The sequence below is a fragment of the Argiope bruennichi genome, chromosome 4, assembly GCF_947563725.1.
Source record: "Argiope bruennichi chromosome 4, qqArgBrue1.1, whole genome shotgun sequence".
Taxonomy (NCBI): domain Eukaryota; kingdom Metazoa; phylum Arthropoda; class Arachnida; order Araneae; family Araneidae; genus Argiope; species Argiope bruennichi.
The window spans coordinates 20,193,244-20,211,210 of record NC_079154.1 but is presented as its reverse complement, the minus strand read 5'-3'; the positions used below and the strand labels follow the sequence as shown (position 1 = coordinate 20,211,210).

General features: G+C 25.3%; 1 protein-coding gene across 1 annotated transcript; it reads left to right on the top strand.

Annotated features, from left to right (window-relative positions):
* Nucleotides 1-6,834: 6,834 nt before the first annotated feature.
* On the top strand, nt 6,835-17,096 carry LOC129965973 (pre-mRNA-splicing factor ISY1 homolog). The gene is made up of 9 exons (XM_056080289.1): nt 6,835-6,969; nt 9,080-9,102; nt 9,628-9,794; nt 11,117-11,229; nt 12,041-12,102; nt 12,214-12,269; nt 13,913-14,136; nt 16,592-16,681; nt 16,793-17,096. Exons 1-9 carry the CDS (start codon nt 6,967-6,969, stop codon nt 16,898-16,900), a joined length of 846 nt encoding a protein of 281 aa, XP_055936264.1. The 5' UTR covers nt 6,835-6,966; the 3' UTR covers nt 16,901-17,096.
* Nucleotides 17,097-17,967: the final 871 nt, after the last annotated feature.

The following is a 17,967-nucleotide window of genomic DNA, read 5'->3' as shown; positions in this document are numbered from 1 at the left end:
ACATGTATGCATACTGATTTAATGTCTCCTTTTATGCTCAACTTTTCTTACTACTAATACCATTGACATTTTATAATCTTGAGTCTTTTTTTAGAATTGTTAGTTTAAATGTTTTAAGCTTCAAAGTTTTAAATAATGAGCCAAAACAGTATTAGCAGTAGTATATACCATTGAATGTGATTATTTGATAACTGTTAGCAACTCATGAAAATGCATAACTGAGACCATTTAATTCAAGATCTGCATTGTTAAACTTTTGAGAAAAATTCATCATTAGCATCATTGTTAAATTATTCCTATTTATGCCATTTTGAAGAAATGAACATTATGCATAACATTTTGGAACGAGATTCATCTCATATTGAGTGTTATGAAAAAATTTTGGCTGGGTGAGAAGTAATTATGACATACACTTAATAAGTAATTTAATATACACTTAATTCTTTTTTTCCCTGCAGCAATTTAGAAAAGTAATAGATCTATCAGTATCATATTATAGAAATATTCTTCAGTTGTCATTCATTTTGCATAATCATTCTTGTTAGAATTTTCAAATCTAAATTTTCAACTTCAATACTAAAAATTATTTATTGATTGGATATGGTTTCTAGAACTGATATTGTAGATTTTGTCTACTTAAATATTTTATTTGAGCATTGATTATCCTTTCTTGTCATTATTTCTAGTCCTTTCCACATTTTTTTAATAATAAATAGTGGAAACTTCTATCTAATTTGAAGAATGTTCATTCATATGAAACAAACAATTCATACTAGCAATATTTTTATTATACTAGAAATTGTTTTTAATGTTTTTATGGAGTTTTCATGGATTTAAAAGATTAATTCTAAGAATGAGGGTTTAAAAAATCATTTCCAAATTTATCAAATGGTTTATTTTGTATTTATTAAACTAATTGTATTTTTAAAATTGTGATTATATCTCAAGGCTAATAAATTTGAGATTTTTTTTTTTTTTTTTTTTGTATTTTACATTTTGTATTTAAACTATTTGGTTGAAATTCTGTTTATATATATGTAATATTAAAGCTACTCTTTACTTGATTTAAGGAAATCTTATAACATTAATAAATCAAAATAAATAATTTGTTGCCATAATTGTGATTACATTCAATGGTATCTACTAAAAAAATATCTGTTGTGTATAATGCTCTTTAAATTGAAAATAAGATATGAAATCTTTGTGAGCATGTTGTTATTGTTATTCCTATTTATTTTGTTTTTGAAATCTTGTAAAATGTTCATTTCCATTTGGCCTCCTTTTCCCATTTAATAAAAATGAACTAAATTTTCAATTATATTTTATTTTCCCAGAGAAGTGGTGTTGTGACTTTCTTAGATATAAATGCACATAATTAGTCTTAAAGATAAGGTCGTACCCTTTTTTTTTATGGCAAACATTCTAAATGGTACATGATTTCATTTAATAAAATTAATATCAGTTTTATAATAAATAATATTTTAAAATAATTCTTTGAATTTGTGAATGTTTATTTCCTTTTTTTGGCATGCCATAAATTGTTATTCTAGCAACAATAATTGCAAACTTTTTTTACTGCTAATAAATTGGCTTTCATTTTTACCACTTTTGCATTGTAAATTAATGTATAATTTTTTCTTTTATAAAAGTTATTCACTGATTTTATCTCTTGCTTTAATAGGTCATTTTAGTTATTTTTTGTGAATTTTGCAATAGAATATTCTCTTCCTAATTTTCCTCATAGTATCTTTCTATCATTTAATCTTTTTAATATAATAAGGTGAAAAAATGTGAATAAATATGGAATTATCTTTATTCTAAGTAAACTGGTTTTTCCCACTAATATTTTTTTAAAAAATATGTAAAATAGTTTCAGTGTGTATTCTTAATGATCCATTAATAGTTATTTCAAATAAATAAATTTGAATTTAACGTTATTGTTTTAACATTTTTATATAATGATAAAAGATGAAATTTGTTTTGGTTCTTATTTTTATTTTTAACTTTTGAATCTTAACAGAAGAACTAGATTTTATATTATTTCTAAGATTTATAACAGCTAGTTTCGTTTTCTGCAAAAATAAAATACTGTGAATTATATTTTGTGAATTACACTCTTTTTACTCTTGGAATTTCAAAAACAGTTATAGTACTTTTTTTTTTTTCTTTCTTATTGCTCAAATTTTTTTTAATTTGTGTTGGTTTAATTTAAATTTCCTTGGAGATTTCATAGAAAAAAAGTTTGTAATTTCAATAATTTTGCATTTGTTTTGTTCTTTTTTTTTTTTTTTTTTTTCATTTCAGTATTTCAAGTAAGCTGTGATATGAACTCTTATATAGTTAATTTTTTTAAAAAAAACATAAATGCTTCAGTGAATTTGTAAGTAGATTATTTTCAGTAGTGTACATAATTTTCATTGTACATGCCATATGATGAAAGTAGAAATTTCTAAAAACCAATAGCTTGGTTTATTTCATTATTTCTCCACTGTTTCATTTTCTGGATGTTTGAAAATATTTGGAGTGACAAGTTTTATCACTATTTATTTCTACCAAGGTAATTCTGTAAATAGTGCTTTTTGAATTTCATTTTTTATGTCATAACTATCACTCAATGTATATTGTTCTCAATATATAAAATATTTTCACAATATATATTTTGGTATTTCAGAGAAAAATTACAATTGTGTATACTACATTTGCAAAATCATTGTCACTCTTGTATTCCTGAAACAATGTTTTTGATTATTAAACTGATTTTACTTGAAAGAATCATTGGTTTTTATTGGTTGCATTTTATTAACTTGATTCTATAACAAACCTTTCTAATTCAGAAAAAACAATTCTGTGCAAAGAATTAATAAATGGTGGTGTTAAAAGTTCTAATTTGATTTGGTACTTTAACATATTGAATAAATCATTTTTATGAATCCTTAATTGGATTTTCTCAAAGTAAATCTTTTATTTTATCTTGAAGACTTGGTTGGGCATTTCCAACTAATTCCTTAACCACAACTTGAAAGCCATAGTTTTATTTTACAATATAGACAATTTCTATTTTATAATAATTAATTTTAAAACCACCTTTTGTTTTAATAATTATTGACAATTTCCCTCATTTAAGTAACTGTTTTATGTTAATTTGAATGTAAATATCTAGAATCTAAAATTTAGGATCACTTTTCCCCCCTTCTAGTCGGAATTAAAGTGTAGAGTAGAGCTTTTATTTGGCTATAACAATGTTTAATTTTATATACAGGCTGTTGGATTTAATTGAGCATTCATATCATATACAATCAGAAAATATGATCTCTTTTTCATACTTCGAAGGCTTTATATTTATTGAAGAAAACTTTTTTACTGGTGAGAAAGATTTAAAATTTTAAACTATTTCTTGTTTCTTTATTTAACTGATTCAATTACTAAACTTAGCACAAAGGTTCCTGTGTTTGGTAGTGTTCCATTAATTGGACCTTAGAGAAAATCTGAAATCGTTGCTATAAATCACTGTAGAAAGAGTGGCAACATATGAGCTTAAAAACATACTTTAATATTTATAGTTTAACAGTAATGGAAAAATAACATAAAATGCTTTTTCATATTGTGAGATCTAACATTCTTTTGTCATAACTAAGGTGATAATTGTGGAGAAAAAACTAATTAAATCTGTGTATACTTAAAGCATGATAAATTTCTCAGTAAACAGTGCAACTATTTAGATTATTTAAAAATGCTCTATTAATCATAATAAGAAATTCAAAAGTATGAAATCTTAAAAGAACTTATTTATGAAGATGCAAGTTTTTTTTTTCCCTTTGAAAATACTAGAAGTTTAATTTTATGTCTAATCAGTAGGAAAATGTTAGTCATGTTTAGATACAGGGGTGATATCTTAATACAGAAAGGAATAATGCACAAGTATGATTCCTTCGGAATTGAAATATAACTCTCTTCCAGAAAAGAGTTTTAATTTTTATTTAAGGAAATTTTCATTATTCATTATAGAATTTTTACTGTTAGGTGTATAAATATTGATCTCTGTTTCATATTTGGTTGCATCAATCTAAAAAAAAATGCATGCCAAGAATAATTTCTTCTGTGATTTATATTTTTTACACTAAAAGAAATAAAGAATAATTTAATTGTAGAATAATAAGTAGTATCCTCACATGAAAATTGAATAACTGCCCTTTAATTTTCGTTTTCACCCCACTCCGAATTCTATTTACAAAGCTTTTCTGTAATTTTCTTATTATATATCACTCTATTACATACACCAAAGTACACCGTATCATTTTAATGTTGATATCAATTGCGCACTTTTTAATAAAACAATAGAATTGCCTCCTCTGATGACTTTAATTAGATGTTTACATGGATAGGTATATTTTCATGCAAACGCAACATCATTTGATTTGTCTCCAATAGGGAGATTCATGTACACAACATTTCATTAATACGATTATTAATTATTTATCTTCCACCATTTGCTATTTTGAAAATATTTTGTTGAAGTAACCTTGAATATCATTTTATGTCTAAGAAATTAAATTTAGATTTCGTCAATATTCCTGGTGTACCAAATGATCGCCGAAGATGGCTAGTTAAATTTTTTGAAAGAATTGATGAAATGATGAACACAATCATGAACAGAATATAAATAAATGCATTTATTTGATAGATCTAAACGACACATTTTAAAGCAATTTGGCCCAAAAGAAGTATTTGATGATAAAAAATTAGATTAAATGAAAAGTTGTTTTAAATATTTGTTCCAACCAATCATAACTTAAAAAGTCTATGTCTCGATACTACAATCTTGGCTTCAGAATCAGAAACATAATAACTCAATAATATCTATAAATCAAAGTTTTTGCCTTCGTAATTCTTATTTATGTCATAAATGGAATCCAAAAAGTCCCGGAATTTTACTGTACTCTTCACATGTGTTGAAGGATTTGTGAAACCTGCATTTTCGCAATTGAGTGAACCAGTGACCGGAAAATTGAATTCCAAAAAGGAAAAAAAGAATAAGACCATCCATTTGACCATGGATCTGACCATCGCATGCAATGACCAGAATATTGAATTCCAAAAAAGAAAAATAATAAAAAATGGATAAGATTTTATTGCTTTAAGATCCGTAAAATTGTATTCTTTTTTTAACCTCTTAAACCTTGGTACTGTTTGATAATCCTATGGTTTCTCTCTCCGACGAAGTGTGTTTTGGTTTTTAGACGGAAAAAAAAAAAGTAAAATGCTTCTCCCCTCATTTTCCTGCATTATTCGGAAACGAACTTATTACAAGTAATTCTGCATTAATCTACAATATCTTATTATTATACAGTGGAACATTAGGAATATGAACAAAATAATGATAGTAATATTGTAGCAATATCTTGAGTTAGAGCGCATTCGACTTTAAAATTGGTTTTCATAAAAGTTGTAGAAAAGAGAAATTTACGTTATATCTCTCATATTGACATTGCTTATCTTGTTACAATACTAGCAGTTTTTAAAATTCCAATGTCTTTCCAATTAAAAAAAAAAAATCTTCTTTATCATAAAGACGATTCATTTTTAAAAATTTTTTTTTTAATATTTATATTGATGATATAGTCAAAGTATAATTTGTACAAGAATTTGTCCCATGTAATCGGTTTCGATTTCAAATTATGAGGTTCATAAAAAAATATCTCATTGTCTAGCAACAGCTAAACCAGTACCAGATAATTTACATAAATTCGCAATTGTTTTCGCAAACGGAAAGGAGAAGATATAAAGTTGGCGCACATGAAATCTTTTTTTTTTTCATTAGTATTCTAATTACATGTTAAACGTCTGCAAAATAAATCAACACAGGGAAAAGAAAGAAAAGAAAACATGCAAGTGTCGTCATTCAGATTGAAAAGAACAAAGAGGACCGAAATCCAAAATAAATATCAATTAAAAAAATCATAGAAGAAATTTCTACGAATCCGGAAATGCTTTATCTCAGAATCAATATCTTGAATTCATTGTCACTCTTCAATAAATGTGAAATTAAAAAAAAAATGAAAAAAAAAAGCTTTTTTTTTCCCTAACGATTTAATCATATCAACGACTAACAAAAACAATTACTATTGTCCTCTACCCACCTCCACCTCATTCTCTCTGGCACTGAAATGCCAAAAGTTTGTTTAATTCTATGCAAAAAAAAAAAAAAAAAAAAAAAAAAAAAAAAAGACAGAGAGAGAGAGGAGTCAAAAACACTTCTGAACTATAATGTTTTCAGATTTTTTTTAATGGCACTAACATTTAGAAGAGCTTAATTTTATTAAATTAGAAGTATCATTTGGCGTCTAGCTGGTTCGCCAGAGATATTGGTTACATTTAATTTCATTTAAATTGTTTAGATAAGACTTCATGCTCGCCCGATTATCAGAAATTAAAACCGTGTTATTGAAATGGTCTTGCATCTGTTCATTGTGAATATGAACTTTTCTAACGGAAACCTATTCCAAATAACATCATAAAGTTATTGATAAATCTATTATTTAAATTTAGTTGTATTGAACTTAATTTTTTATTCGTCCTGTAAACGACGTAGATATTCAAAAGTTTTTCTTTAGTTTTCAACAACAGAATTCCGAGGAACACATTCCCACGCACCAAAATATAAATTTGCCAAGTTTGTGAGCTATAAGTGAAATGGTCTGACCTGACGAGCTCAAACTCCCAGACACACGCTTATCTTTATTATGTGTAGAAATTAATTCCAATTTAAGTGCAAAAGTAATTAATGTATTTAAGTTAGCAATTTCCTTTTATGAGGTGAAAGCAAGTATTATATAAATTATTTGAAATCAAGTGAAATGACGCAAAAGTAGTGCAAATTACAAAACAAAGTTTTAGCTTAGGCTTCCATCTAACTTTTACTGACTTCGACCGACATTTCTTTAGAGTAAGCGCACAAACAAAACTATCATGGTAAATATTTTTATAATTTTTTGTTAGCTATTTATTTTCTGAACATTATCGATTGAGTATGTTTGATTAAATGGCACTTAGTAGTTTGCGAATAGAAATTTACTTTTTCACCTCCATTTTCGAAATTTTGTACGTTTCCGTTATTAACACGAAAATATATAATATTGTATAAAGTACTACAAACTTATGATTGAATTTAGTAATTATCCTGTTTGCATTTTATCTAATAAATTGTTTTATAACTGACTTTGAATGGATTTACTAGATGCAACTCACAGATCAGTTCAGTTAGAATTAACTGTCGTTATAGGCTTTTTTTGTCATTTTTTTCTTTATTAAATTAGATGATTTTAGCAGAATGCACGAGATCATTCACGAATTTGTAAAGTAACTGAATAATAAAATGTGTTTATCTTAAGATGTAGCCAGCATAAGGTGACCATTCGTACTGATTTTACCAGTACAGTACTGGTTTTCAGGGCATAAGTCCTGGTTAGTCATTAAACAAAACCAGTACACGAAAAGTACTGGTTTTAGATTGGAAAACATTAAAACGAACGAAGTAATAAAATAAAAATAATAAAATTAGAACTGGCAACCCTGATAATTCCTTGTGATATCGTCAGGTGTCACAATCCTTGTTGATTGTCAAAAATAATTTAAATGCAACCTGTATGGAATTCTATGAAAATATACAGGAAAACAAAAATTTGTTAAAAGCAATTCATTCCTCAGAAAAATATAAAAAACAAACAAAATTAAATAACTCCTTATGTTTTATTATGTTATTATATTAGGTATGGCTTATCATGTTATTTTATGTTTATTATGTTTTATTTTTATATTGTAAAATCATATTTTAGTTTTCACATTTCTTGTGTTTAAATAATCGCAACATTTTTTGATATCTAAAAGTTTTTTTAATTTACTTAGTTATACAGGTTGGCCGTTGGGTGAATTTTTGATAAAAATTTATAAAATTTGGGCGTGACTGGTCAAAATTCCTGTTGTCCCGGTTTCAGGTTAAAAAAAATGGTCACCTTAAGCCAGCAAGATGGTGACATTGTGCATTTAAATTTTTTGTGAAATATGTATGATATAAAAAATTATTTAAAATCACACTATATGAGCTAATTGTTGAAGATTAGTTTAGTTTCTTTCTACCAGAGATACTATTGATGGAAACAAGCTGTTTAAGTATAAATTAATTGATAATAGTGGCATTTCACCTTTTCATGGCATTTTTTATTTCTTTTGTAATAATGTAGTGTCATAAAATTTCATAAATTTAGAAATGTACTAATGCTACTGCTAGTTTATTTTATAAGGCTTGATTAATATATTACAGTATATTTGCAGATTTATTCTATTCACTATTTTGTTCATTTATATATTACAATGAATTTTTTTTGCTGATATTTCTTTAAAAATACTGCAGTTGTTTCTTTTTATTATTTTCGGAGGCTTTATCTCTTTATCAGCCACTCGCCAAAATAAGGGGGGGGGAGTTTTTTTTTATGTAGGGGAAAAATGAAACTAATAATTAAAAATTTATAGTGATATTCATAAATATATCTTGCTATTAACTGTGAGTAGAAAATGGTTATTTTATTATTAATTGGAGATTTTTAGCATGTAATTTTAAATTTTGATAAAATTTTTAAATTCTATGAATGTTATATTAAAGCTAAGCAAATTCTGAAAAGAATGACACCAATATATATGTATAGAATTTAAAACATCTAGGTTTTTCAATCAGCAGAGACCCAGTCAGTTAACATCAACATTAATTTCAAATATATGTAGATGAGAGTCATATTTAAGAATTAGTCGATTTTCTCTAGGAAATAGAACATAATAATTTTCAATTTTTCTTTATATTTAGATAAATAATCTTTTATTTAAATAAAAAGATAAGTTTAACATTATCTCTTTATTTAGATGAGATAATCCAAATTTTGATGGAATGTCTTTTTGTTTATTTTATTGAAATAATTTGCTTATTCATAAAACAACCTTTAATGTTTGTTATCAATTATCTTTTTTAAAGTTATAAATGAATGTTTCAAAGAATTTTCTAACTTTTCTTTGTTTACATTTATTTTTTTAGGCTCGAAATGCAGAGAAAGCGATGTAAGTATTTTTTAAATATGCATATTTGTGTAAAATGTATGTGTGTATTATTTTGATGCTTTGAATTTTTGATTCATATATTTTGGTACAAAGGAATATTTATTCTTACTAATGAATTGTTCCTAGATGTTAATATAAAGATCCTTTAATGGTGAATTATGTTAAAAAAAAGACTTGTGTTGATGGAGAGATCTATAAGTAAACATCTGATTACTAAGCCATAACAATTGATTGAAATTCTTATTATGTATGTTTTTTCTCGTATTTTTAATTTACTTCTGCCATACCTGCTAGAGATTTAGTATATTTTTATTAAAGAAAGAAATGTATCTTTAATATTTGTCCAATAAATTTTGTTAATATATATTGACTCTTAAAGGAAGAGTTATCTGTTAAAATGACATATCAAATTTATGAATGTATTTCAAAAAATTATGTTGCAAATGAAAATCATAAGCATTAATTTACTTTTTATCTGTTTATATTTATTTTCATTCAATATTTATGTATGTTTATTTAATGTAGGACAACTCTGGCTCGTTTTCGAGCTGCTCAGTTAGCTGAACAAGGAAAAGGACAACAAGAACGTAGACCATTCTTAGCATGTGATTGTGATGACCTTAAATCTGCAGAGAAATGGAGGAGACAAATTATTGGAGAAATATCAAAAAAAGTAGCTCAAATCCAGAATGGTAATTTTTTTTTATTTTTGAATGAATATATCAAATACAATTTGCATTTACTAGAAAGTGTATTTTTAATGTATTAGGTATATTCAGTGAAACATGTTTATGTGTGAAGGATATTAATTTGTAATATTTAGGAAAAATAGGGTAAAATAGCAAATTTCAATAAAAAATTTTAAATTGGATGCCAAAATTTGTAAAATTACCAGTTATAAAATTGATTATTATTACTATTTAAAGACATATACATACATTCAATTTTGCTTAATTGGAACATATTGGGGCTGGGACATTTTATCATAATTTACAGTTTTTTCATTAAATGAATTTCATGAAAAATTAAACAATTTATAAAATTTCTTTTGTATTTTAATGATTAAGGACTCAATTACAAGAAAATAATGTTAATATTATAATTATATATTATAATGCTAATATGATTGTAAGAGATACATTACTAAGCAGTTTGATATATTATCAGCATACATATGATGGCTTGTATTAAATAGTTAATTTTTAATTTTATGCTAAAACAATTTTATTTGATAGTATAAAATTTCTTTTTATCATTTTGTGAAAGGGTATAAATTTAATGAAAACCTTATTCACATGTTATGTACATGAAGTGATGCAATGGTAATGGTAAATTCAACTTAACTTAAATATGAGTCCCCAAAAAATGACTGATGATAAAAGGGGCTGACAACAATATTGTGCAAATTTAGATTCTGTCAGAACTTATTTAGAAATGCATCTACAATTCGATAAAATAAATGATCTACTGTCCCAATTAGGAAGTCAGATTATGTTTAGTTTATTTTTAATTTCTGTTCTTTTGGATTTGACCAAAATAAATAGATGCTTCATTTAATCAATGGTTAAAATAAATGGAATTGACTGTATTTATTGAATTTGTGGGCATTATAATTCAAATATTTTCTGAAAAAGATTTCGGATATCCCAAAAAGATTTTTGCTAGGATTGTATAGCCCCCCCCCTTTAAAATTAAATATTCAAATCATGTTGAAAGTCTTCATGAAATAATTTTTTTAAAAAAATCTTAATATATTCTATTGTAGATCAAAGGTATGTGATAGTTTCCAGTTTGTTTGAGGAAATTAGAAATTTTCATATCTCAAGACAGAATTAAAGTTTGAATAAAAACTTGAATTAATCAATTTAAATAAAATATAAATTATTCATTATTTCACATTTGAAAACCAAATCAACTTTAGAAACTGTTATGCATCAAATTTAAATGTAGAGTAATTATAAAATCTTTGAATTATGCATCAACATATTTTGATTTAATTTTTTGACATTTTCAGCTGGACTTGGAGAATTTCGTATAAGAGAACTTAATGATGAAATTAACAAGCTGTTACGGGAGAAAGGTCACTGGGAAACCAGAATAGTAGAATTAGGTGGACCAGATTATTCAGTAAGTAATTGCTTCAATTTCAACTACTTTTTTTATCCTTTTTTCAGGTATGTTAATTTTCTATAGATGCCAATCTATTTTATGTTCCTTTTTGCATTTTTAGTTTTAGTTATTCTTGCAAATTAAAAAAATAATAAAAAACCCAACTATATTCCCTATATTATAAGCACAAAAATATGTATTAGTTTTTTGATGAAAGAAAAGTAATAATTTTACAAAAATCGTAATTCAGATTTTTTGATAAATGCTGTAATTTTTTATGCTTACTAATCCATTTTATTTTCCATGAATACTGCTAAAATATGATAATTATTGATTTTAGACTGAATTGATTTAGACTTTTTTGATAAAAAAAAACTAACAATTTTAATTACAATTTTTTTTTTTTTTTTTATAAACAGTACAAATCCTTTTTTTTTTTTTTTGTGAACATTGCAAAGATATGATAATTGTTTATATTAGATGGAAATCCTGTAATATAATATAGTAAAAAATATAAACATGAACATTAGGGCTAGCATTATTACTTGGAGATAAATGGCTAAATGAATAAATAACTCCTTTACTTTATTTTAATTAAGATATACATAATTTATTTATAGTTATACAAAAGGGTACTTTTGTATTTTTTAATTCAGTATTTTGATTATCTAATATATTTTTGTTCTGATATATGCTAATTCTTTTCATTATTTAGCTATATTAAATATATTAAGATTTCAATAAGTTGTAATTCTCCAGATTATTTACTAAGAAGTGTTTAGAAGTTATTAAGTGAATATTGAAAGAACATGTTTTTGCTTTTAAATAGAAACTTGGACCTAAAGTGCTAGATCATGAAGGCAAAGAAGTCCCAGGAAACAAAGGCTACAAGTAATTTTTTTTTTGTATTTATTCACCAAACAACTTCTAATATAAAGAATAAGAAATAATTTTTTCATATTATTGCAACCATTCATTTTAATCTTGATGATATTTTGTTAGATACTTCGGTTCATCAAAAGATTTGCCTGGGGTCAGAGAACTGTTTGAACAAGAGCGTAAGTTATTTTATTACTTTATATTGGGCTTTCAAAATTTTGTATATTTGTACTAATTGAACTGATAAAATAAATTATAAAATTATACTAACGAGCATTTCATTTTTTAACATGGCTGTTAGTATTAATGCATATCATAAGGATAGTTCAAATATTCAATGCTAGTGAAAATTGTACTTCTTTGTTTTGATAAAAGTTTTTTGAGATTGAGTAAAAAATGCAACAAAGAATTCATATTCTGCAAAGACGAAGCATGTTTATTTTTAAATTATGCCTTTTTTTTGACATGTTACATATAATCATGCTTATCTCTCCCCCCCCCCTTTTTTAAAAAAATTTTCTGTTTTGTTGTTCTTTACTTTTTGATTATTTTATTCTCTAAGGACTTTAACATTAGTATGAATGTGATTATCCAATCAAATTATACTCTTAATGTTAAAGAGATAGCCTTTAAGTTTTTATATTTAAAATTTCATTAAAATCTCTTTGAAACTAAAATGAAAAAAAAAAAAAAAAAAAAAAAACTTGGAAGAGAATTTGCTTTTTGGCTTATGGCTTATTTCATCGCTCATTAGTAACTGCAAAACTGAACAGAAAGTAATGATGGAAATTTACATAATAACTTTTAATATAAAACTCAATGAATATATATTGGTACATTATTTGTTCCTCTATTGTTTTTTGAAGATATGGGACAATTTCATTGATAGCTAAAAGTGCTCATTAATAGTAAAAAGTAGCTCATTGATAGTAAAAAGTATAAAAGCTACACTCTCCTTGAGGGACTTAACCCAGTCTCACAAGGTAGGCATGGCAGAGTTATTTAAATATATGTCACAAATCGGCTGCTTAATATGAATGTTGATATAAGTGAGTAAATTTTGGAATTTGGTATATTTGTTTCTCATTAGCTGCTTAAAAATAACCACTTCTAACTTATAACTAGGAGAAATAAATTAAATACATAGACAATAATAACAAATGAACACTCAACATGATTTTATATTTCAATCTGCCGAATTAAAAATATGGTGGCATTAAATTTTCTAATATCAAAACTTCAAGATGATAAGTATCTTATTTCTTCTTTGCATCAGAGTAGGCATTAGTCCTAGAAACAAATGATATTTTGATATGAAATTTAATTTTTTCTGGTATTAAATTGCCAGACTAAAAATAGGACAGGATTAAAATTTTTGTATTGAAATTCATTAGAAAGATAATTACATCTAACTTTACTAAAAATGCAAGAAAGATATGAAATGCAGTGTACTTTAAAATGAAATAAGAGGAAACTGTAATTTTGATTTGTGTTTTTTTTTAAATTAAAATTTATATAAGGTTCATGTATAGGGCAATATTAATTAACACTATGTTTTTATATAAAATTATTCTATTTCATATTTCCCATAATATTTTGATACTAAAAAGGTCGGACAATGCTAGATATTTTGTTAATTAATGATAACTAATCTTCGAAAGAGTAATGGGACAGTTTATTAATGTAATTTTTGGATTTGCATAGCAGCTTTTCAGTAGCATTAGTACTATAAGCTTATTATTCTAACTAATGTAATATTTATTGCTTTTAAATGAATATTTAATGTTCTGCATTTACATTTTTTTTTATTTTATTTAAATAGCTCCACCCCCACAAAGGCGTACAAGAGCTGAAATGATGAAGAATATTGATGCTGATTATTATGGATATCGAGATGATGATGATGGGATTTTAATACCTCTAGAAAAAGCTCGCAGTGAAGAATTAGAGAAAGAAGCTCAAGAAAAATGGCTTCAAAATAAAGGAAATAATGCTGATGTAGAAAAAGATAATGATGATATCTATGTTGTTCCTGAAGAACCAATGGTAAATAACAGCAGAATTATTTTACTGTCATATGGATTTTTTTAAATTTCATTTCTATAACAGTATGGTTTTTGTTATAACTAGTGATAGATTTGATAGCTACCTAAAATCTAATGACAAGACAGTTAAAAAGTTGTTATTAGTCTACTACCAAATAAATAAATATGTAAAGCATATAAATAGTATGAAATAATAAAATTTTAGGCTTATATTAACCCTTTGTCAAGTATAGTTTTTCAGGTTTCTCTTTTATTATGTTAATTTAGTTATAGTATTTAAGTACCAAGCTACATTAATAATATGGCTAATATGTCATACTATTATTGAGTTATTCATGATTGATGTCATGCGTTATAAGTCATAATAATCAAATACAATTAAAACTATTTTCTCAAAATTGCTTTAAAAAAAGCTAAGCTGAATCCTTGATAACTTAAAAATGTGCTAAAATGTGGAACTAAATTTGATAGTTTTTAAGAATATAAACCTCATAACATAAACTATCTAGGGTTCCAAAAGGTTTAATCCTCTGATTCTAAATAATATTGTATATATTTTTTATTAAAAAAAATAAATATCTGAATATATTTCTATATCATTAATTCCTGGATTTTATAAAATATACTGCTAAACTTGATAAATATTTAGAATTGCATAGAAAGGAGGGGGGGGGGGGTATGAACTGAATCTTTTTTTTCTTCAGATGCTCTTCTAGACCGCTTGATATCTCAATTTGAACTAATTACATTTATATAATAATAATAACATTTTTTACTAAACTTTGCACTGGCTAATTCATAAAATGTTGCAAAATTTCATACATGATACTTAAGAGAATTTAACAGAATTGTAATTTTAGAATGATTTGACGAGATTTTCAAATTTTAACTTGAGTGTCCCTTGGATTTATTGCATTTTCATAAATATATATATCATGAAAACAATAATTACATGTCCTTTTTCAATTGTATTATATATATTATTATTATTTTTAAATTTTTGAAAGATTTTATGTTAAAAAATATAAATGTAAAGATTGTTTGGTCGGTTTTGAAAAAAAAGAGTCTAAATATACAAATCGTTTTAACTTTTCTTTTTTCATTTATTAATGGATTTATTTAATTTTGGCTTATTCTTATACTTTTACATTTTCAGTTGTATTTACAAATGTTAATTATGGCCCTTTCAAAATTTTGAAAAAAAAAAAAAATAAATAAAATATTTACTTTAGAAAGAATCCTATGAGAAAAAAAAAGTGAAATAATTTTAAGGTGAAATGTTATAGTCATTTATGAATTCAGCATTTTAAAGATGTTTGCTAAGAAGTTTTAACAAAGGCAAAGTATTTAAAAAAAATTAAACTAGGTGGAACTAGAATTCTGAATAGCTGGGGAGTAAAAATTTATCACATTTTATTATATATATATATATATATATATATATATATATTTGAAACATTATTTTATGTGAAGCAGAATGCAGTTTGAAGACAGTGAAGATACTTTTAAATTCGTGACGTCATTTCATTTCATTTTGAAGAAGTAGGCATATATACAAGCGATGAGCACACCGAACAACACAGAAAAGGAATGAGGAAAAAGCTCTTGGATATTTTATCCCTGCTCTTATATAACCTATGATTTTGATAGGGAAAATATTTCTTTACAGTGCTAATGTATTATGAGATTTCGATAGGGATTTTCGTTACACATGCGGACAAGGCAGGGGAAACACAGGGAGATTTTAAAAAAGAATTTGCCTGATCAGTGGTATTTTATCTCTTCACGCGGAGTGTGGGAAAGTTAGGCTTTTAGCTGATTCAGCAATTTAGCAAAGCTTCTCATGAATTAATTAAGCCGATTCAGCAATTTAACAAAGCTTCTCATGAATTAATTAAGTAGAGACAGTGGAATTGGATCACGAAATAAGAGAATGAACTTACTATGGGTTAAATTAAGATAAAAGCTTGGAAATTAATTAAATTGAAATAAGAGTTTAAAATAACATTATATATATATTGTATGTGAGAGGGCTAAATCAGTGACAGAATCAGTAAAAATGGAAAAATTTATTAAATTAAAAATGATAGTAAATTTATGTATTTCAATTTACGTCTATTAATAAAAGCAAATTAAATTTATTAATGAGAACAGTGAGTGAATTTATTAACAACAACAACAAAAAAAAGATGGTAAAAAATTAAAAATATTTTTAAAAGTTTTACATTTTTTGGGAAAACAAATATAGTTCATAATTTTTACTCATCATTCATTCATAGTACTTCAAATTTCATTTATTTAAACCAAGTTCAGAAATGAATCAGATATATAATGTATTTAAATATATATGAATATGTTGTATGGCGACATTGAATTATCAGATTCTGTTGTTCAGAAAACTGCTGTTCAGGGTGAAAAATTACCATATTTGATAATATTTCAAAATTTATTTTTAGAGTGACGAAGAAAATGCAGCTGAAGACACTGCTGATAATCCGGCCCAGCCGAGGTTTATTGCTCATGTTCCAGTTCCTACCCAAAAACAGGTGAGGCATTATATGCAAAAATCAATTTTGCATATTATGTATGTTTTATTACTATACAATTTTTAATTTTTTTTCAAATTACTGATTTTTATTTATTTGAAAATTTATTAGGTTGAAGAAGCTTTGGTGATGCGGAAAAAAGCTGAGCTTTTGCAACAGTATGCATCATTAGATATTTTGAAGGAAGTGGAAGAAACCAAATCTTTGATAGGGAAATGAATTGTAATGAAAGCATTTGAAATAAGGAATTGTACAGTGTTTTTGTAATTGATATCATTGCTTGTAAATATTTTTTTATTATTTTTATTATGTAAAAAATAAATTATTAGTCATATTTTTTATTATGAATGTAATTTTTATCTTTCTTATCACTGAAAATTAATGGAAGAGAATAAGAAACTGGAAGTCCTGCTTATATATCTACCTCAAAATAACTAATATTATTAGGTTCATTATTATTATTATTATTATTTGCTTGTTTACTTTGAATTAAATAAATCTATTACTTTTTGTTTTAAAAACAATTTATAATTTTTGAGATTTTCATGTGAATTAGTGAATATATATTTGTTAATCTGTTCAATTTAAAATGTGAAAGAAATTTGCATTCTTTTTATGATAATATATTGAGCATTAACCTTTATGTGTTCAACACATGACAACTTTTCATGGAAATCAATTATTATTTATTACAATTTTTCAGCTATGTATTTGTCATGCTCTAATAAAATGAAAATAATGCAAATTCATAAGTATATTCCCATCTAAAACCAGGAATTTTTCGCATTTTGATTTGTAATAATCTTAAAAGAATGTTTTTCCCCCCCTCCCTATTAAGGCATATATTAACTTTTAAAGCCTCTTCAAATCGAATATAATCATTGTGATTTTCTTTTGTAGGTCATTCTATAACATTTGGATCTAGTTATGAATAAACTAATAATTTTTAAATAAACTTTAATCATCTGATGTAGTAGATTGCTAAGACTAAAGTTTTGAAAAGCATGTAGAAAATTTTTTAAAAAAAATGCATGAAAAAGGAAAATTCTTTGGGGGGGGGGGAAACTAATTATTGGAGCCAAAATAAGGACGTATATATTCTTTTGGTGCATAAATAAAATGTCACCCTTGAATAAGAAAGTGCATTTAAGTTTCAAAGAATTTGTTTTTATTATTAATTATTTAGAATGTAACAAAGATCATTGGAACTGAGTACGATTAATGTTAATTAGGAAAGTTAAGTTCTAGATACTAAATGGTTGAAGGTCATTGGTTTAATATTTGTG

What these genes read in the sequence shown, in the direction of transcription:
- LOC129965973 (XM_056080289.1), top strand. An exon ending in TAGGTGGACCAGATTATTCA is followed by an intron (nt 11,230 to 12,040) that starts GTAAGTAATTGC and finishes GCTTTTAAATAG; the next exon opens with AAACTTGGACCTAAAGTGCT. An exon ending in AGAACTGTTTGAACAAGAGC is followed by an intron (nt 12,270 to 13,912) that starts GTAAGTTATTTT and finishes TTATTTAAATAG; the next exon opens with CTCCACCCCCACAAAGGCGT.